This window comes from Bactrocera dorsalis, chromosome 4 (genome assembly GCF_023373825.1).
Source record: "Bactrocera dorsalis isolate Fly_Bdor chromosome 4, ASM2337382v1, whole genome shotgun sequence".
NCBI lineage: Eukaryota > Metazoa > Arthropoda > Insecta > Diptera > Tephritidae > Bactrocera > Bactrocera dorsalis.
In genome coordinates, this window is record NC_064306.1 from 53,439,918 (window position 1) to 53,461,079 (window position 21,162).

Here is a 21,162-nt window from a genome sequence, read left to right on the forward strand (position 1 = left end):
CTTATTTGCCTTCCCGACTAACCGAACCTAACCTAGCGTATGCACTTGGTCGTCCATTGCACGCGGAGGCGCCCTTGATTCCGTTGTCCACCCATGAGTCTCGATTCGAAAAAGCATTTCACTGCAGCATCAAATTCCATCTGAACGGCGTGGCCTAACAGCGTTTTCTTGTTTTTCGTTAGATGCCCGGTGTCTTCTAGTCCTAATGGTTTCGTCTCTCTCTAGAGCTGTGCTCACGGATTAGTACCTTCAGAAGTGCAAACCTTCATGCAAAGCGCTTTTGTATCGAGCTCACCAATCAGTAAGGCTTACCGTAACTGAGATCCTATTCCCTTTAATTATCGAGTAAACTCTCCAAATATGATTGGAATGACGCCTTTTGTACTCTATGCTTCAAATGTTTGATATAGAAAGGGGTTTTCCTATTTTAGCGATGAGCTAACTTTTCGATATCCTTTTTGTAGTGTAGCGAGTATTCTCTTGTTCTATTATGCCTTTGCGTAGTTTTACTAGCTTCTATACACAGAATATGATCATCTCCGATTTAAGGATTTTCTTTATACCGAAATTATCGATATTTTTCTGAGATGTCTTAAAGAAATTGTATATAAATGTGTACCTAAATTCAATATAGTATGTTCCAATAAATTGATAACACTTTCGCAGACATTCCCCTAATTCACATATGAGGTCTAATAAAAAAATACATTACTAAATTAAGAGTATGCAGATCATTTCCAACCGATCCCACCAAAAGCCGTGAAGCCCGTTCCATACGAAGCCACATCCTTCTCCACCTGGTCTTTTCAATGGAGGTGAAGTCTTCCTCTACTTCCTTCGGCAGGTACTACGTCGAATACTCTCAGAGCTTTCTCTCTGCACCATGCACCTGCACCATATAGCAGGACGGGGATGATGAATGACTTGTAAAGTTTGGCCTTTGTTCGTCGAGAGAGGACTTTATTTCCCAAATGCCTACTCAGTCTGGAGTAGCACCCGTTGGCCTACGTTGAATTTAGAGGCTGATGTGTTGTTGCTGTTAATGCTGGTTGGAAACAGCTTGTAAGATGGACGAAATTATCTATGACTTCGAGAAAAAGTCGCACGATAGAGAGTCGCTTTGCCTAAAACCGCAATCCTAACGGAGCTTGGAATTCCCACAAAACTTTAAAATCGGCGGAAAGGTGCTGTGTGTCGATCCTCTTTTCATGGATCTCTTCCTTGACGGTGAATATCGGTCCATTCGTTGATTTACAGGCCTAAAGCTATATTGATAACGTCCAATCGGTTTTTTAACGGTGGACTTTAATCTTTCACACAATACGTTCGATAGAGCCTTATTCGCGATATTGAGGAGGCTTATCCTACGGAACTTAAATTCCAATTAAATTCTTTCGTCAGACCATTTTCTACAAGAAAGCTGATGCATGCTCCTTATCAGTTCTTTCCCGCCGTATTTGAATAGCTCTGCCGGCAATCCATCGGTCCGCCGCTTTATTATTCTTCAGACGGGTAATCGCTACCCGAACTTCTTCATAGCCATCCTTGATTGAGAAATCAGGTTCACCATCTCCTGGTGTTATGCTTTCCCTACCATTCAGCAGGCTAGAGACTTGTTCATAATTTTAGTATGCCCTGGGCATCAGATACTACATACATTTAAAGAACTTTTACGCACATTTTCATAGATTTTTAAATGAAATACTCCAAATATTTTTGAAACTATATTTATTTGTATATATGTAATTGAAAACGAAAATTACAAATTTATTAACACTAAAATCTAATACTAGCAATGACACTGAACTAAAATGAATGCTGAGAGCGATTCTATTTATATAATCCCATAAGCATGTAGATTTCTGGTAGAAAAATATTTCAGCTAAAATTAACAGTATTTGTACAATTCGATGAGTCTTTCGATTAATTTTTGGTTTTAAGTGATTCTTTCGCTCAAAATGTGATGAGGAACGCAACTATTTTAGTAATACTTAAGCGCAGATACATTATCTATGGTATATAATCTTACGTCTTCATTTTTCTAAATCATTATTCACCGCGCGCTCACGTTTCCGCTCCGGCAATGCGGCGGCCAAAGCGACTAGAACCACAACATGTGCCATAATGACCCAAAATAAAATGTCGCAATAATTAAATAGGAACATGCCAATGATATTGCCACCTGCCACAGAACCCAAACGTCCGATCATCATGGCAAAGCACATGCCCATAGCGTTGATCTGTGTCGGATAGAACTCAATCGAAATGGTGGCAATGATGCCACCGCAATTGCCAACACTCATGAGTAGCGTTAAAACGATCACAACGGCGGCAAAGTCCGAGATCCAATGTATGACGGCCGCACAAACGACGGACACCGTGAGCCAAATCACTAGTTAAATAGAAAATAAAAGAAGAAAGAAATTAAATTTATTTCATAGATTATAATTTTGTAGAGATTTGAGGATACTCACTCAACAAATTGACCTTGCCAACTATATCAATGGTGTAGGAAAATATTAAGAAAACCAAAGTAAAAGCGGCACCGATCATTATCAGCACTTCGAACATGAAAGTGTCCAAGGCGTTGCTGCAGTCATTGCTCGCCGCCGGTGTTGTCATATCCATACTACTAATGACACTGCATACTTTGAGATCTTGACCATTTTTGGCGATGAGGTCATTGAGCACTGTAGGGAACCTAAATAATCAATGAGAAAATACTATTACTATTATAGTATCTGATTTTTTCCATAAATGTTCTGATATTGATAGAGAACTTCTAGGTTCCAAGAACTGATAATGGCAAAAGGTAATGTGCTGCTTTTTCTTGCTGTGAAATAATTATCGTGAAAGGAAAGTTTTTCAAGCCCACCTCTGAACGTCTATTGGTTTTTAAAATTCTGAATTTTTTCAAACAGATCCACTAAATTCTTCCTACCACAAGATTAAAAAATGGCTGGCGCTTTGACACTTCTTAAGCTGGTTCATAGTCACCCATTTCCCATTTTGTTGAATGCCTTAATTTTAACGAATATGCCGATGGCATGAAGCGGTAAACCGTAAATACCAAGGAGACCGCACTGAATCTCTAGTCAGAAGCTGACTGAAGACCATATCAGTGTTAGAAGTATGATTTTGTTATGTTTGGTTTCCTACTTTAACTAAGCTTTACTCAAAGCTTGCGGGAAGGTTGGTGGAGGAGTACATTGTCGGGAACTTTCCATCAGGATTAGCCTTCCTGACCATTTCAGTGTCTATAGTGTAGCAGAAGATCTATTATTCTGAATCGGAGTCTCCTCCAAGGTGGAGGATCGTAAGGTAGTAATATTAAGCTTGAATCCGCTGACTTTGGGCTCAATACTAGTAAGGGAATGTCTAGACCCCTTATCTTTATAATCGGATTTTTATATGATTAGACCGGATTAGGTACCTGACCACAGCAGTATTCCAAGAAACTGTTAGGCTAATGAGAAACTGTCCTAAATTTTGGTCTTAATAACAACTGTGGAATGGGAATGTTGGCTTCTTCTGGTTCACTATTGAACTGGTGGATCTCAGGCCAACTCAACTCAAGATTTGGACAATTACTATCAACCATGTAGTCGTAAGGTTCTTCTGGTCCAATGTATATCATATCTGACCACAACAGTATTGCAGAAACTGTTAGGCTGGCCCAGAGTAAATCGTAAAAGGCGAACTCTTCACTCTCAGCAAGATTCACCTTTCAATAATTATAAGAGTTTTAACTGGACACTTTCCGATCGGACTTCATGTAGAAAAATTGAACATCCCAGCACTTCCTCCTCGAATGTCTCACTTTTTCCAGATCCTGGCAAAAACACCTCCGATCTGATCCTTTACGACATCCAGGTGAAATTGGGGAAATAGAGATAAAACAGATTAGTGAAAAGCACATGGCGTTCTGTCGACAGCTGATATCCAACTACAGGAGTTTTTCGTCTGGCTTTACCAAGGACTGTTCCTAACAGTGTAAGTGTGATCCCACGGCATGCTGAGAGCGCAGACATCTAACCTAACCTAATCCTAACCTTAACCTGTGGATACTTGTTGATTTCATGCGATACTTCTTCGTGGTCTCTATAGTTCACTCAGCTAAATTTTGAAAATATCAAAAGTATTATGGAAAATTGCAAACCTTCATACATACATAAATATGACTCACCACATGAACAACCCCTGAGATATGCCGTAAACCGAAAAGAGTGAAAAACATATATTAAATGTGTGCAAAATGCGTTCTTTATAAAATAGCGGTATTGTCTGACTCCAGATAATTTTCAGTGCATCCTTAACACCATGAACATTTGACAGATCAGCGCCACCCGTCTGCAGAACAATACTCTTCACCGGGAAATTATCTGCTTTATCGCCGGTATTTTTAGCATAAATTCGACGCAGTATATCCAGAGAAGCATCGTGTTGCCCGTGCACCAACAAGTACTTCGGTGTTTCGGTTAATGTGGCAAGGCCTATCAAGCCTCCAATAGATAACACTGTGTTGACGAGAAAGAAGGCACGCCACGAAGCGAATTTCAAACCCAATATGACGAAATCCAGTTTCATTGGCAGAATAAGAAGACCAATGCCTGCAAAAAAATAAAAAAACAGTATTTAAATTTTTGCTCACAAATTATAACTCAATTTCGTACACTCCACTCTTACCTGGCATAAACATTAGCGCAAACGGCAAGAAGATCGACATGAGCGTTACATAGCGTACACGCGTTCTATTGCTATGATACTCGCCGCACAAGCTGAAGACACACGCCTGACAGCCCGAAATGAAGAAGCCATTGAGGAAACGGAATGCGATCAACATCCAAGTGTTGACGGAGAAGGCCGAGATGATGGTCGCTACGGTGGCCAAGACTAACGAGTAGCGCAGCGTACGCACACGCCCGCACGTGTCAGCCAGAAAGCCCATTATATGCGAACTCATCACAACGCCGAAGTAACCAGCCGACGCGAGTAGGCCCTGCTCGGCTTGTGTCGCCGCCAGATCGCATTTTACCATCGGCATTACCATGCTGATGCCCATCGTTTCGGCCATCACTGCCATGAAGCAAATGCCACAAATTAGCGTCAATGCATAATGGAAACGGCCGACACCTGTCAATGCGAGCGCTTCCTCGAAAGTGTGTGAGGCCACTTGTGATTTGTCATGTTTTTCTTTGCCTGCAATGCACATAAAAATAAGCAAAAGGTATTTGTCAATCCAAATGTCTTGATTATAGTTTAATTTATGCTAAAATTTTGCTTATGAAAACTAAAAGGTTTCGAGTTAAAAACGGTTGTCAGCGTTTTCACTGGCCCATTAGTACGTGAACTTTGTTGTGAGAATGAATAACGGGTCTGCAAGTGCAACCGCAAACGATCCAGATGAGTCGGAGGAGAATACATCAGAGAAGAGTTTCTACGATACGAAAATATTTCGTTGGTTTTCTTTGTTTCTATATATCGGTGGTATAAGTGGCCTAGGCATGATTTTATCGCTATACTATTTACTTTTCTTCGACTCAACTATGCCTGACATACATCTGAAGTTTCCTATATCTATAGACGGCAAACCAGTGCAAAAAGTTCAGTCGTATACATAAAGCTCTTCTGAAGGTAAGACGAGTAAAGAAAGCCTTAGTGTGCTACCCGAATAGTTCAACGTGAAATTTCTCCGATATCAAGTTTTAGACATGTCTGCTCTTTGATGTTATGCTGTCAAGCAGCGATTTAAGGAAGGAAAAAGTCGAAAGAATGTTTGATTTTTAGTTTAAGCCGTATGACTGCAATGTTAGTAAGTTAGACTAGAAGCTATGGTGAGATATATTCATAACTGAAAGGTAAGGAACCCTATTGCTTCTTTACACGGTCCGACATATGTTAAAACCTATCCAAAAAGTATCATTACGGGACTCAGTTATAATTTTATACCACCTTCCTTTCAGCCTTCATGTTTAATTTTTCGGAGACAGTTAGAAAATAACTGCTCTAAAGTTTTTTCCAAAGCTGAAGGCTGGAATTATTTACTAGCTAATCTTCTAATAAAACCTGTCTCAGTAGTTAAATTTATATACTCTCTCCAAAAAAACATTCTGACAGTAGTTAAATTTGTATACTCTCGGAACATGTTCGAAAAAGTATAGTAGTTTCATTCTCATAACGGTTGTTTGTAACATCATAAACCGATCGATACTCGTATGTATATTGTATGTAGGTTGCCTTTTGTATTTCGGGATTTGGTAGCCTTAGTGTTGCATTCTGGCCAATCAGAACTTTACCGTATTTATTTTGATTATTTTTTTTAACTTTTGACGGGTATTAACACAGGAACAGTGCATCGATGAACTTAATACAATTTTTGCTAATGAAGCTCCATCAAAGACCAGTGTTTACCGATATCAATCGAGATCGTAGATGACTCCAAAATGATTTTCGTGAAGATCGTACAAAATCAGTGAGATTGAGAGTGGTGGAACCAGCATACATTCAATACAGTAAGAAAAATTGACTGTAAAAGAATTAGTTCACGTCGGATCTCACACAACCTGTCAATCGCTCAAGAAAGGTAGGTGTTGAATCTTTGGCTTATGGGTATGAGCCCAAAAGTAAACAGCAATCGACTATATGGATGTTCGCAGATGAACCGAATACAACAAAAGTTATTCGCCAACGAAACGCTTCCAAGCAAATGGTTGCTTGCCACTAGAACAACGCAGAACAGTGAATTCTGAGTAGTACAGGACTTTATTTTTTTCAGTTATCCTTCAAGAAATCGGGAGGATCCGCCGAGGACGGATGATCGCTCTTCATAACGCTAATGCGAGCTCTCACACATCGGTTGAAACAACTACATTTTTGAGCAGTCAAAACAAAGATTTAATAAGTCATTCACCGTATAGTTCTGTCTTGGTACCGAATAGCATTTTTTACGGGAGTACGTTATATATGATCTAAGAGATCAACGTATTCCCACACCTCGAAGCTCCCTTTATGCCGTTAATTGGAAATTTTGCTATAACTCAGTCACCGAAGTCGCTAAAACCTGCTTCAGAGGGTAACAGTGAGATCTGATGTGTTTTATTTAATTTATTTTTTTGTTGAAGAGTGGGCGTGGCTAAAAACTTTAATATCATAAAATCTTGTTGAGAATATTGAAAGACACATTTTTTGTACTACGGACGAAGTGGGGTTCGACGATTTCCTTCTACCAAATATCGGTTATATTCTTAGACATTAAATTTTATATTCATAGTCCTTAAATTGGCATAACTCTCGCAGGAATAACTGCAGAAGCTTTAATTGCTAAAATACAGACAAGTTCAAAAATTGGACAGTAAGATGGTTGGAATCGATCGGACAATTCTTTCCTCTAGCCCCGGTGTATTCAATTTGTTGTTGTAGAGGCATAAAATATTCCTGAAGTAATTTCGAGGAATGGCGCCGAGTTGACAGGCCTTGGCCGAATAAAAATCCGGGTCCGTTCCGGCTACTTCGACTCGACTGTCGTGGGAACGAATATGAGGATCTCTCTGCTGTCGGTTGTTTTTATACCGCATTGGTTAATATACGGTCTACAAATAGTCCAACGTCTTACTGCTGTAGGCTTTCGCCACACTGATCTCATCATTTAAAATAGAAAATATACTAAAATTCTAAATAAATTTACTTACAGCTTATTAAACCGATACTTTCCATTTGGAACCATTTAGAACCACTTTCGAAGAAACCAGCGCCGCTACATCAAATAAAAGTCCTATGATATAACCTCACTTTTTAGACAGAAAATATTAGACACAACGCAAATTTTATTTAATATTTAAATATTACAGAAACTTGTAGCGTCGCTTCTAAGTTTGGCACTCATTTGCAAAAAGCAATAATATTATTCGGAAATCACATTAGTTGCTAATAAAAACAAAGGCGACAATAAATTATACGAGCCATTAGTTACATGTAATGTTGGCCGCTAATATTTTTCGCCATAAATTAGCGGAGAAACCTTCTAAGTATGATTTTGCACTTATGTTTTCTTATGAATCTTTTGACGATGCCATTCAATTCACCGCACACGATGGTAATAAAATGAAAATTAAGCGACAGCTGGGCGCAAACTAAATATATAATATGGGCGAATTTGTACGAATTTCTATTATTTGCTTGTAGAACCAAGGAACACGAGAAAATACTACAAAGTTGTGCCATACTGACATATGTTTAGAAGAGACCTGTAGGAATCCCAATTTTGAGTGAGAGTGTACATAAATAGACCAGTTCCTAAACTCTCATTTTTTAAGGTAAATAGGTCTAAGCGGATAGTAACGAATGTTAAGTGCGAAGTGCTTGTATAATCGAATTCTTATTTAAATCAATACCTTTTAGTATCTCTACATTCTACCTCCTTTGGAAGTAAGAGCTAAATAATAATTAAACTTTCTTGGTAGTTTTGTGTAGAATACTAAGCTCATCACCAGTTCACAGAGATTCAGTTGTTGAATGCAAGTATGCCTGCCAGACTTCTCATTCATTTTTGTTGAGATATTCTGTTATGAATGTGGCATTCGGAGAGGATTAGCAAAATTATCGACGATATTGCGATTCTGCTTCCTCTTTTTTGGCGTATACACTGCAGTTATAGCCGAGCTTACACTAAGGCTGTTGTTTCATTTTCATTGGGGCGGGTCCCAAACCCAGTGCGCTACCCTGGGGAAGGATGGTTCACCTTCCCACTTTAGCTCGTTTTCAATCGAATATTCTTCAGGTAACGGGTGGGCCATCTAACGTTTGATATATTTCGGCATTGGAAATGTCAAATACCATTCGGAAAGTGACAGATATTCAGTAAAAAGTCTAAAATTTACAAAATGGGTCGCCATTCACTATTCTACAGTTCGTTCTACAGTTCGCAATTTTACCGAAAAGTCATCTTTTCGGACGAGGCTCATTTCCACCTCGATGGTTACGTTAATAAGCAGAATTGACGCATTTGGGGCACAGAATCGCACGTAATCGTCGAGAAGCCAATGCACCCAGCACGAATCACTGTATGGTGCGGATTTTGGTCTGGTCGAATAACCGGCACATTTTTCTTCGAAAATGAAGAAGGAACCGTAACCATCAATGGTGAGCGATATCGCGCAATGTTAACCGAATTTTTTTTCAAGCAAATTGAAGAGGAAGACTTGGACAACATTTGGTTCCAGTAGGACGGCGCTACGTGCCATACAGCAAACGCTACACTCAATTTTTTACGCCCTATCTTCGAAATTTAAAATTTTATATGGCCCACCCTATACCTAGAGAATACTTGATAATAGATATTTTCAAAGTTCACGTAAAGTTTCATGCAATTCGTCCATCTACTTCTGTTAATGACGTTAACATCAAAAAAGCTCAAAAAACAGTGCATCCTGAGAGCATCAAAGAGATAACAGAGGATCTCAACATCCCTTATGGATCGGCTCAACAAACTTGGGGTAATGTTTTGGTGTGGACCATGCCAATGCTAACTCAGATCTGTACGTTTTGCAAAAACAAAGTCGCGTAGAGGTCGCAGAAAAGTAGTTCAACAACGTAGCTGAGTACCCTATCAAAATTATCATTTATCAAAAATATCATTACTGGTGACGAGACGTTGGTTAATGTATTTATATGACGCAGAAACTGTCCAGCAATCTACTGAATGGCGCTCGAAAAACTAAACCCGACAAAATGTAAGTTCACTGAACCCACTGAAGATCGATACATCAGAGTATTAGTCCGGGTCATATTTGATCAGGTGCTATAGCTCTCTCGGGAAACCTCGTCTTTCATTATAGTCAGCAAAATCATATTCTGACTGTTACCCGAGCATAGCTAAAGCTTTACATATACAATAAATATAATTATTTTACAAAAGCAAATTCTAGTTTTAGTCAATAAAACCTATCGGAATAGCAAAAAACAACTTAACCTCAAATGACTATAAGCCGAGATATAATCTTCGGTTGGTGGGGACTGATCAGAATGGGAGTCATGCTACCTGAACTCCTATGGACCATAGAGGTCCTTTGTTGGCCACTCGGGTGGAGTGGCGGTGCAGTGCGGGGACTTGGTGCAGAATGCACAGTCGTAGACGCTAAGATCGCAGTAGTACATTGGCAGCATGGATCCACGTAACTCGTGGTTCACTCCATGTGTGTCAGGACTGGTCAGGTCTTAAGACGGCCCCATCCATTTCGTGCATTACACCTAACCGAGGTGGAGTTTGGATGGAGCCTATCGAAACAGCTCGTTTCTGGGGCCTTCCTTGTTTAAAGAAATATATATTTACAGAAACTCAATGAAATTTACTTTAGCACAAAATTTTCCTACAGGGCATCTAAGTACATATATATGTATGTGAGAGCGCCTGCAACTAATTAGCGCCTCGAAACAAGCGAAGTGTGCAAAAGAATAAGAAACGAAATGCATAAGTGAAATATGCGAAACCGTTGTAACATACCTAACACACACACATACATACCGAAGTGGCATAACTACACATTTGTGCTTACACTCGCACATACAGACATAAGAGCAAGTGTAGATAGTGAAATGCCAACTTGAAGAGACCGAAATTGCGCCAATACTTACGCCTACTAAGTAATGGCAATAAACAATTAGTCGACCAAACCGCAAAAATACATACATACAGACACACACACATACATACCAACACTGACGCCCATATTTACTCCACAACTAGCCAAAGTGGCAGACATTGGGACGAAAGAAAAGCCTCGTGCAACAAATTTTCTTGCGAGTCATTTTAGTTACACTTGAGACTTAGAATTGCCGTCGACGCGTGTGGTTAGAAGACGGTCATACCAAAACCCAGACAAAACGCAAAAACAACACAACATACGAAGTCTTAACGCATAGGAAAGTTTTATAGAAAGTCTTCTGCGCTTTTTGTCCTCTTACTTACTGTGCTTACTTTCTCTAATTCGATTGTAATTAATTACGAAGACGATGTCACTCGCACCTGCTGGTGCTGCCGCTGCCGCCGCTGCCAACGGCGCTAATAAAGATGAAGAAATCAGTGTGCCGAAATCTGACAGTTTCTTCGAAACGAAAACCTTCCGACTAATCTCCTTGTTTATATACATGGCGGGCATAAGTGGCTTGGGCATGACATTAGCCATGTACTATTTGTTTATTTGGGATTCGCGTATGCCACCGCTGCCGGAGTACAAACATGCGCATCATGTGGGCTAAGAAGTGCTCGTAGGTGTGTGGGGAGTGTATGATTGATACGAATTACGAATGGAGAGTTTCTAATATTTTAAGTGTCATATCCCAGTAGACGACCTTGGTGAGTATGGCAACACTGCTTATTTTGTATTGTTATTTGCCTATCATAAATATGTAAGGAAATACTATATAGATATAGTATACTTATAGTATGCGGACATGAAATTTGCTATGCTGAAATATTAGGTGTCCTTTAACAGAAAATGTTGTGCTTTTTCCTTTTAAAATGTAATTGGAGGGAAATTTTAAAAGTTCATTGTAATGAAATTAAAAGTGAAAAGTGAAATTTTGAACAACTTAAATATTTTAATTTTTCATTTATTTATTTATAAATCATGCTTTTTGAAAATCTGGTCTTCTTTGTTCCTGTGCCCACGTTTAGGAATTCATTATGTGACCTCTTTGACTCAAATCGCTCATCAGAATAATACAATATCTCATTATTATTAACTGATTTTCATGCACTTATGTAAGTTGTGGTATTTAGCATAAAAAGAAAAATTACGAAATTATTAAGGAACTTATTAAGGGAAGAGTAGAGTTTTTAATATTTATTCGATCTTTTTTGTTTGAATGAATTATATCTCAGCGATGTTGTGTCTAATTTTCAAGTCGATTGGAACAAATCAAATAATGAGTAATTTTATACCTATCTTATGAACGTTTTACTTTAAATTTCAAAACTTTAATGCAGTTTCCCCAAAAACTCACTTTCTCAATGTCGATGCCGCTCGTAACTTCGCAACTACTCCACCGATCGTTTTAAAATTTTGAACCCGATTTCTGTACATAATTTACGAGGTAACATCGAAGCGTTATGCTTAATACATTAGCATCAACTGATACCTTAATTTTTTTAATTGAGGGTGTTCAATTTCAATATTAGATTCTCAAATATTTGTCTTTTTGTCTTTTGAATTTCGCGTTCACTAACACCGGAATTCGCGCTATTTTAAAGTTTTTCTTCGTTAAAGGAAAAACCGCTAGAGAAACTTTCCGTGAAATTAATGGTGCTTTGGGGATGGTACTCTATCACTTCGAACTGCGGACGAATGGTTTCGACGATTCAGAGCGGTTGAAAACGACACCATGGATAAGCCAGCCGGCGGATGGAATGGATCATGGAAAACATCGAGTTTGACCCGGCTTGTGGCATCTCGTGACATCGCTCAGAAGATGGGAGTTAGTCACCAAACCATATTAAACCATCTGCAGAAGGCTGGATACACAAAAAAGCTTGAGCTTTGGGTGCCGCATGATTTGACGCAAAAAAACCTTCTGGACCGAATCGACGCCTGCGATATGCTGCTGAAACGGAACGAGCTCGACCCATTTTTGAAGCGGATGGTGACTGGCGACGAAAAATAGATCACATACGACAATATCGAGCGAAAATGGTCGTGATCGAAGGCCGGTGAATCGTCTCGAACAGTGACCAAGCCGGGATTGACAGCCAGGAAGGTATTACTGTGTGTTTGGTGGGATTGGAAGGGAATCATCCACTATTAGCTGCTCTCATATGGCCAGACGCTTAATTCTACCATCTACTGCAAACAACTGGACCGCTTAAAGCAGGCGATCTACCAGAAGCGTCCAGAATTGGCCAACAGGAAGGATGTAGTATTCCACCAGGACAACGCCAGACCACACACTTCGTTGATGACTCGTCAGAAACTACGGGAGCTCGGATGGGAGGTTTTATCGCATCCACCATATAGCCCGGACATAGCGCCAAATGACTACCGCCTGTTCCTGTCCATGGCGAACACCCTTGTTGATGTAAAGTTGAACTCAAAAGAGGCTTGTGAAAAGTGGCTATCCGAATTCTTCGCAAATAAGGAGGGGGGCTTCTACGAGGGGGTATTATGAAATTGCCGTCTAGATGGAATCAGATTATTGAACGAAACGGCGCATATTTGAACTAAATCCGATCACTCTGACACTTTTTATAGAGCATTGAACAAAGAGCAAAAAAGCGGAAGGGAGATATTTGACAACCTAATATTATGGATGTGTTATATGGCAAAGATTTTCTTGACAGTAAAGAAATACCAAGAAAACTCTCAAAAATTCAATTTATTAAAAAAAGTTAATTAAATAAATTTCTCCAAAAAAATGTTACAAAGCGCTATTTATAAGTAAACATTGTGTTTTCGAAATTTTTTTCGCTACATAATTTTTGTTTTAGGATGTTTTCAATTTTCGGACGGTTTTCTTTTTTTGTTTTCACAAGGTAACGAAAAGTTAAATGTTCCTTTGGCAAACCCTTAAGCATTCGAGCACCTTGAATAATACTCAACTTTGCTTACAAAAACAAAGAAATGCGGTTACATTATCACTAAGGCTAAACATGTAGGCGGGACCTGGTCCATATTGAGAATTTTAGCTTGGAGCTTTTCAAGAATTTGTTCAAAAAGAAAAAGCCTAAAATATTCCCAGGTTTGATTTTTTGTTATATGCTAAAAAATGTCAAACTTTCCAATGGAAATGTCAGATTGCACCTGGCAACACTTAGTGTTGCCTAGGCCAGAAATATATGTATATAGCAGCCTACGTATAAAAGACTATTGCGATAAGGTATAGTTATATATTACTAGCCTTTTAGGTAACAAAAAATCAAACCTGGGGTCATTTTAGGCTTCTTGAAATTTAATTCTTGGAGTATTATTTTAACATCGTGATTTTATTATTGTTACTCATACGCCCTGTAGAGCCATGAATTTAAACTTTATTACAAGCCAGAATTCAGTTCAAAGGTAGCAGTTTAGATTAAGAAATCAGTTGAAAACTTCAAAAAGTGAGTTCAGCTACCACTTCTGATTCTTTTTCTTTTTGTGGTATGGACACCCAGTTTACACGGTTATAGCCGAGTTTACAACAGCGCGCCAGTCATTCTTCCCTTTCGTTGTTTGGCGCCAATTGGAGATTCCAAGTGTAGCTAGGTTCTTCCAATTAGTCTTCGAAAGAGAGTGAAGGTCTTCCTCTTCCACTGCTTTTTTCGCGAATACGAATACTCTCAGAGCTGGAGTGCTCGAAGAGGTCCCTGCTGATCCAAACGAAACTTTTGGCAATGCCAATCATTTGTGATTAGAATTTAATTATATGGATAGAGTTTTCTCGAATCGAACAATCTATTTGGAAATATGTTAAGCCTAGCTAAGAAAAAGTATTCTGGAAAGTTTTTTTCTAACTACCATTACTTCAATAAATCGCCGATTAAACGTCTGCTACTCCAAGTATATGACTACTTGTTTTCATAGTAGGGATAAAGAAAATTACACGATATTTGAAAACTATAGCATACGAGTACAACCTACTTTACCTACTCCCTCAAAGATTTTGTTACTCGATTATTTAGATCAAGTCGTCTAATGTTTTTTACGTATATTTAAACATCTCGATTCACGCCTTCACTGATATCAGATCTTCTAAAATATATTCACAAAATTGTTTTAGTTAACAAAATAGAAAATGATTAAGTCCCAACGATAGATCATAACTATCGAAAATGATACACAAACGATCATTATTTTAATAGCGAAAAAATTTATTGATGAGCCCAAACTGATCACCAATGTAAATATAAAATAGTTCTCACTTCTTTAGCTTAGGGGCCTATTTTCATAAATAAATAAAATTTAATAGTTGACAACCCTATATCAATTCAGATGTGTTTTATTACTCGGAGTATGACATGATTAACGTTTCACACAGTGATAATAACCACAACACCCTCTAACCATATTTCACACTGGAATAGCGATCTTCGCTTGCACCCTGTATTCGTTATGTTCTTTATAGCACTCAGAAATGTTCTTTATTCTGATTCATACTCACTCTCCGCAATGACAAGTATCTCTGACATTTTTTTCAAAATTTGTCGCACAAAACTCACTTCACACTCACTGACCACACGATACACCCTCTCTACTATGACTGCCTGTCATCGCCAGCATGGCGCTCACTTACTCGCGCAGTCACTACTCTGGGGCGACGGATTAATTAACGCCATTAAAGCGAAATTCAGCGCCATCAAAAAGACAAAAACAAAACCAAAAAGTTGACAAAGCAATACACATGGTTTAATCCTATTTTTCGATTCACTAAATCCCAAGCACTCAGAGCCCTCCTACTAACTATGTACTCACATATGTAGCGGTATACCACCGACTCAGCCTGCTCGTGTTGGCCTGGTATCTGGTGACTCTGTGTTAATTTCTCAGTATTTCCTGTCATGTGGCTCTATATTGCCATTAACTTTTTGACAGTTCTACCACAAACGTGTGCCGCCGCATTTTCACCTACTCGCGCTCATCAATTAATTTACAGCTATGTGACTGACATACATATACATGTATAAACGTGATTTTGATTTGATTTAACTTTCGAATCACATTTAAATTGCGCCGATCAGAGCAACCACAGCGCAGATTGCTCGTTGACGTCGCGCGAAAAATGGCGGAAAATCTAGTGAAAATTGTCAATATAATTGAATCGAGTGTAAATAATAATAATGACGACGGCGTTGAGGACACAGCGGCCGCGGAGTCCGCCGCAGAACCGGCTGCAATTAGCCCGCCGTCAGAATCAAGAGGCTCACGCCCAACCACAGTCAGGATATCCACCGGTCACTTGCCGTCGTATCGTTTGCACGATGTTGATGAGATATTGGCGCATAAACCGACTTTTTCGGAGCGTTGCATACGCTATGTAATGGTGTTGATCTACTTATGTGGTCTGTGCAGTTTGGGTTTTGTTCTATCCATTTATCATTTCTTCTTTTGGGACTCACGTATGCCACCGTTGCATAAGAGTATGATAATGAAGAAACCACCAGGATATGGCTAAATTAATAATGCTCGAAAATAAAGTGTTAGCAAGTCATCGGTGTGTGAGTGTGTGTGATTAAAAAAACCAATATATTCAATGTAATTTAATGGAAATATATTCTAAAAACTGTAACTGCTTCAGCAAGTGAAAAATATTTAACAGTTTATCCTGTATAAAAGTTGACCATGCACCGTTGGACTTCAAATATGGTGAGTCAGAAAGATAACAAGTAGTGAACACAAAAACGAAAATTTATCAGTTCCAAGATATATATCCCTATAGTTTTTGATGTCTGTAGGACATCGTTATATAAATATATTGACACATCTCATGTATCAGTCTCAGTATACAAGGTGGTTCCAAAGTAAACAGAACTTTTTGAAAAACATTTGTTCTGTTGATTTTTTTAAGTCCTGTTTACTTTGGAACGCTTCTTGTATAAACATGGAATAACTTTGGAAAAAACGGTTTTTTTAACTTCAATATTTTTTTATATTTTTGCTTCAAAAACCATAAAGCGGAAGCCTTTATTAGCCACAGCAAAATCAACTCTCCTTGCTGTGCTTTCTATAAACTTTGGGTAAACAGTCAACCACTTTTCTTAATATCAAACTTCTAGAGAATTTTTGGAGGCTTTTTGCTTTAGTGTAAATGCCAGCAGATACTGGCTCATTTTGGTCATAAAATGATATTTTGTGGATTTCAATTAGATTTTTTGCTCTACAGTTTGAAAACTTATTAAAATTTCCTGTTTTCGTTGGGTATTCTCACGCAAACGCCTCAATACGGCCAATAAAAATTCCTTATTGACCAGTTTATGGTACTCTCTCTACAAAAAATTCAGCTTTATCGGGACGAGCCGAGCAAGAAAGAAAAAAATGTTACTCATACCCAAAATACCCACCAAAATAATGCGAACGGACTCGCGAGATGAGATACATTAAGCACTTTCATTTCTTTTACTATTTTCACCAGTTGAATCAGTCGAAGGTCGTCCAGCACGACCAGCATTGTAAAAATCACAACGTAATACTGAGGTGTACCGACTTAATTAACTGTTGTAAAGAAACTGGTTGACAGATCGCGCTCATATTTGACAAAGTAATCAAGGATAGTCCCACCAACTTAGCAAAATACATTTCTTTGAAATACCGTTTACTATTTCGTCGATGATAGGAATATGAGAATCTTTGAGCTTTGGTTAAATACATACAGTCTGCCATTCACTGAAGTCGTACTGAAGTTCGCCATTTTTTTTCCTCAAAAGAAAAATTCAATTAATTTGACAACTATCCTTGCTAATTAAGGAGTGGGCCGATTTTTTTTTTTTATTTATTTAAAAAAAAAACTTGTCAAGTTTTGAAAAATGATAAAAAAAAATTTTCGTAAACTTTATTTCTATCATATAAAAAATATAATTTAACAATTTTATGATATAATATTCTCAATTTTTTTGAAAAATTCATAACTTTTTTGAAGTTGGACAAAAAATTTTGAAAAAATTCTCAAAAATGTTTTTCAAAGGGTAGAAAAGGATGGATAAGTTTCAGCAAAATCTAAAGGGGTCGGGTTCAAAAGTGATCGATTTGGTATGGAATACCTCATATATATCTTTTAATATCAAAGAGTAAATTGGTAGAAATTTTCAGATTTGCATTTTAACTAAGTTCATGCCTTTTTAATACAATGCAATGTGAACACAACTTAAATCAATTAGTTGCAAGCACCTTCAAATTCCTATTTAAATCAGTTCTAATTACCACCCATTTTCGCACCACCACCACACCACACACAGCGGATTTTAAGCCATCACAGTTATTTAGCAGCTGCCAACAAATCTCAGCCATGTGCCGTTATATCACCATGCAATACCGTAGCACCAAAGCAAGTTAGCGGCGTTTCATTGAAACGTGCTGCTGCTTTAAAATTTCCATATATGATTCGCTCTACCTTAACTAAGCTTATCAGCCAAACGAGCCATGCTTTAGCCACTGCTCGGCGGTGGTTTGATTTGATTTGCCTCGCGCATAACCTGCTAACACACTTTTCCAGCGCACGCTTCGTTCATTCACGAGGAAACCTTGCAAAGCTAAATCGATATGGATTAAATACACCCTTGTGCTCTTATGACCGTGTATGACTGTGTATGTGCGTGGTTGTGGTGTGCGAGCATTCGATTGTGTGTGTATAACTCTCTTGAGCTCTTTTCTTTGTGTCTAAAATATTGGCAATCGATGGCGCCGGTAGCGTACTTAGTTGGTGAACATTTAACAAATTTCTCGACTAAAATATTTAACAAAGAAAACTAATTCAATTATAAATGAAACTTATTTCTGCGAACAACTTTTATTTAGCATATATGTAGGCGTTAGGGAGGCAAATTTCTTTGGTGGAGAAAGAATCATTTTCATTTAGTATTTGGCTACGTTGATTATTGTTTTGTTTTTTAAATGCTAAAATGTAGCAGTTCACTGGAAGTTTTTTTTTCTGATTGAGTCTAAATGGAATGTTAAGATCTGTTAAAAATTTTAATAATTTGAAATTCCGAAAGTTATTGTTTACTATCTTCTTAAAAACCAACAATTATTTAACCTTTTTTCTTTCTATCTAGTTGATTCCTTTGTGAAACACCCTAAATGTAGGCAACAATTTTTATCACCAATGTACAAACCATAATATTGTGATAATAGTTAACTAACAACAAGAAAGGTCTAATTCTTTCTCTTCTATCTAATTTCACACCTCTTTAAGTCCTTTGCTTTCAATCCATCCTAAATGTAGGCATTCATTTATGCAATGTTAGAAAAACATATTTAACATAATAAAAACGCTTCCAAATTTACAAAAGTTAAAGGTAATTGATAATTTCTTAATACTTTTGGGCTATCTGACAAACAAATCTGCCCTGTATTCAATCCACTAAAACGTTGCCTACATTTAGGAGCTCAGTTTTTTTTTGAAAATGTTTATTTGTGCAATAAAATCATTAACGGGTAAAGAGCCTTTTCTTGATTTTAATCGATCAGTTTGAATGACAGCTACACATATTCATATCAGCCCGATCTGATAAATTTTTTGAGATAAAAGCGCTGTCTTTAACAACAATTTTGTAAAATTTAGTGAAACTTCTTCTTATTTTTTCTGACGTAGACACCGTTTACGCGGTCACATCCGAGTTTACAACAGCGCGAGTCGTTCCTGGAGATTTCAAGTGTAGTCTGGTCCTTCTCCACCTGCTCCTTCCAACGGAGTTGAGGTCTTCCTCTGCTTCTCCCGACGGATACTGAGTCAAATTCTCTCAGAACAGAAACCTTTTCACCCATTCGGACGGCATGATCTAGCCAGCGAAGCTGCTGTCTATTAAATCGCTAAACTAAATCAATGTCATCGTATATATTGTACAGTTTATCGTTCCAAAGACGGTGGTACTGCGGTTTCCAGTGCGTAAAGGACCACAAATCTTCCGCGGAACATTTTTCTCGAAACTCAAAACGCCGACTTATCAGATGTTGTCAACGTCCATGCCTCTGCACCTCTGCAGAACGGGATGATGAGTGACTTATAGAGTTTGGTCTTTGTTCGTCGAGAGAGGACTTTATTTCTCAATTGCCTACTAAGTCCGAAGTAGCACCTGATGGCAAGAGTTCTTCTGCCTTGAATTTCGAGTCCGACGTTCTTTTTGGTGTTCCAAGATAGACGAAATTATCAACGACTTCGAAGTTATGACTGTCAATAGTGACATGGGAGTCAAGTCGCGAGTGCGACGACTGTTTGTTCGATGACAGGAGATATTTCGTCAAGCCCTTGCTTACTTTCAGACTCATTTGCTTCGGTTCCTTATCCATTCTATAGAAAGCAAAAACTAACGGCATGCTTGTTGAGGCCCATGATATCAATATCATCGGCGTAGCTGTACAATTATTTTCTCCAGCAGTATATTGAAGAAGTCGCACGATAGGGAGTCGCCTTGTCTGAACCCACGTTTGGTATGGAACGGCTCGGAATAGTCCTTTCCGATCCTGACGAAGCTTTTGGTATTGCTCAACGTCAGTTTACACAGCCGAATTAGTTTTGCGGGGATACCAAATTCAGACATCGCGGCATAAAGGCAGCTCCTTTTCGTGCTGTCAAAATCAGCTTTAAAATCTATGAAGAGGTGGTGTGTGTGGATCCTTTTTTCATAGTTTTTTTTTCGAGGTGAATATCTAATCAGTTCTTGATTTTCAAGGCCTAAGGCCACACTGATAGGGCTCAATCAGTTTGTTGGCGGTGGGCTTAAGTCTTTCACATAGTAACCCTTCCCAGGGTTGTGCGCTAGGGAACCCCCAAAGAAAAGAAAGGAAAGAAAACAGTCCCGGATGAGAAACTTTTGTGAAATCAAATTAAAATATTTCCATAGGAGGACTTGAGTTTGATATGCTATGTTCTTCTTGAACGTTCAAATTGTATGGCGCTATATGCTATAACGATCCGATATCAGCGTTTTCGACAAATGAGCAGCTTCTTGGTTAGAAAAGGGTTTTGGTTAATACAAACTTCGTGGCAATTTAATATACCCTGTTCAGCGTATACAAATTCCCGGTAATTAAAACTCAAATTAAATTTTCCAACTCTGAACCTCTGAACCAAGCAATTCAAATAGTTTTCCAACAAATTCTTTGCATTTATTGGCTTATTAATTCACCTTCAACCCACTAGTCCACCGCACCAAGCACAACTACAACACCACACACTAACCGCTCGTTGCCATAGCAGTATATCTAGTTATAAATCAAAAAATTTGTTCCACATTCCTGAGCTTAAAGAGTCAAAGGACACGCCCTAGCGATTGTCAAACGAAAATGCAAAAACAAAATCGCCATTGAATGCGCCATCGAAGTCAAAAATCGACAGCGACTATCGACAATTGACTACTACTACCAGCATGCATGAGTATATACTCTATGTGTGTGCGTTTGTGTGCGGGCTTGTAGCAGCGAGTGCAATAAACTTATCACCGGCAGTTGAACATTTTATTGGTGGCAAAAGGAAAAAAATAAGCAT

The 21,162-nt window shown here is 38.4% G+C and overlaps 4 protein-coding genes across 5 annotated transcripts in view; 3 read left to right on the plus strand and 1 right to left on the minus strand.

Annotated features, from left to right (window-relative positions):
- Nucleotides 1-1,744: 1,744 nt before the first annotated feature.
- The window catches only part of LOC105224373 (synaptic vesicle glycoprotein 2B), a 56,486-nt gene continuing 37,068 nt past the window's right edge, over nt 1,745-21,162 (minus strand). The window contains exons 1-5 of one of the 2 annotated variants that reach the window (XM_049454281.1): nt 7,689-7,845; nt 4,687-5,199; nt 4,187-4,610; nt 2,475-2,701; nt 1,745-2,392 (exon numbers count right to left, since the gene is read on the minus strand). In XM_049454281.1, coding sequence (XP_049310238.1) covers nt 2,034-2,392; nt 2,475-2,701; nt 4,187-4,610; nt 4,687-5,199; nt 7,689-7,713 — 1,548 coding nt within the window. In that variant the 5' untranslated portion in view covers nt 7,714-7,845 and the 3' untranslated portion in view covers nt 1,745-2,033. Of the gene's footprint in view, nt 2,393-2,474; nt 2,702-4,186; nt 4,611-4,686; nt 5,200-7,688; nt 7,846-21,162 lie in introns of those variants that run through there. The other variant, XM_049454280.1, reaches the window with a different exon arrangement.
- The window catches only part of LOC105224372 (uncharacterized), a 43,475-nt gene continuing 27,572 nt past the window's right edge, over nt 5,260-21,162 (plus strand). Inside the window, exon 1 of the mRNA XM_011202432.4 lies at nt 5,260-5,634. Within this exon, the coding sequence (XP_011200734.2) occupies nt 5,364-5,621 (258 nt within the window). The 5' untranslated portion in view covers nt 5,260-5,363 and the 3' untranslated portion in view covers nt 5,622-5,634. The remainder of the gene's footprint in view (nt 5,635-21,162) is intronic.
- The window catches only part of LOC105224374 (uncharacterized), a 37,964-nt gene continuing 27,585 nt past the window's right edge, over nt 10,784-21,162 (plus strand). The window contains exon 1 of the mRNA XM_011202435.4: nt 10,784-11,350. Within this exon, the coding sequence (XP_011200737.2) occupies nt 11,008-11,253 (246 nt within the window). The 5' untranslated portion in view covers nt 10,784-11,007 and the 3' untranslated portion in view covers nt 11,254-11,350. The remainder of the gene's footprint in view (nt 11,351-21,162) is intronic.
- Nucleotides 15,022-21,162, plus strand: part of LOC105224375 (uncharacterized protein DDB_G0286175) — a 35,674-nt gene continuing 29,533 nt past the window's right edge. Inside the window, exon 1 of the transcript XR_007422475.1 lies at nt 15,022-16,328. The gene's annotated coding sequence lies outside the window, so the exon portion shown is untranslated. The remainder of the gene's footprint in view (nt 16,329-21,162) is intronic.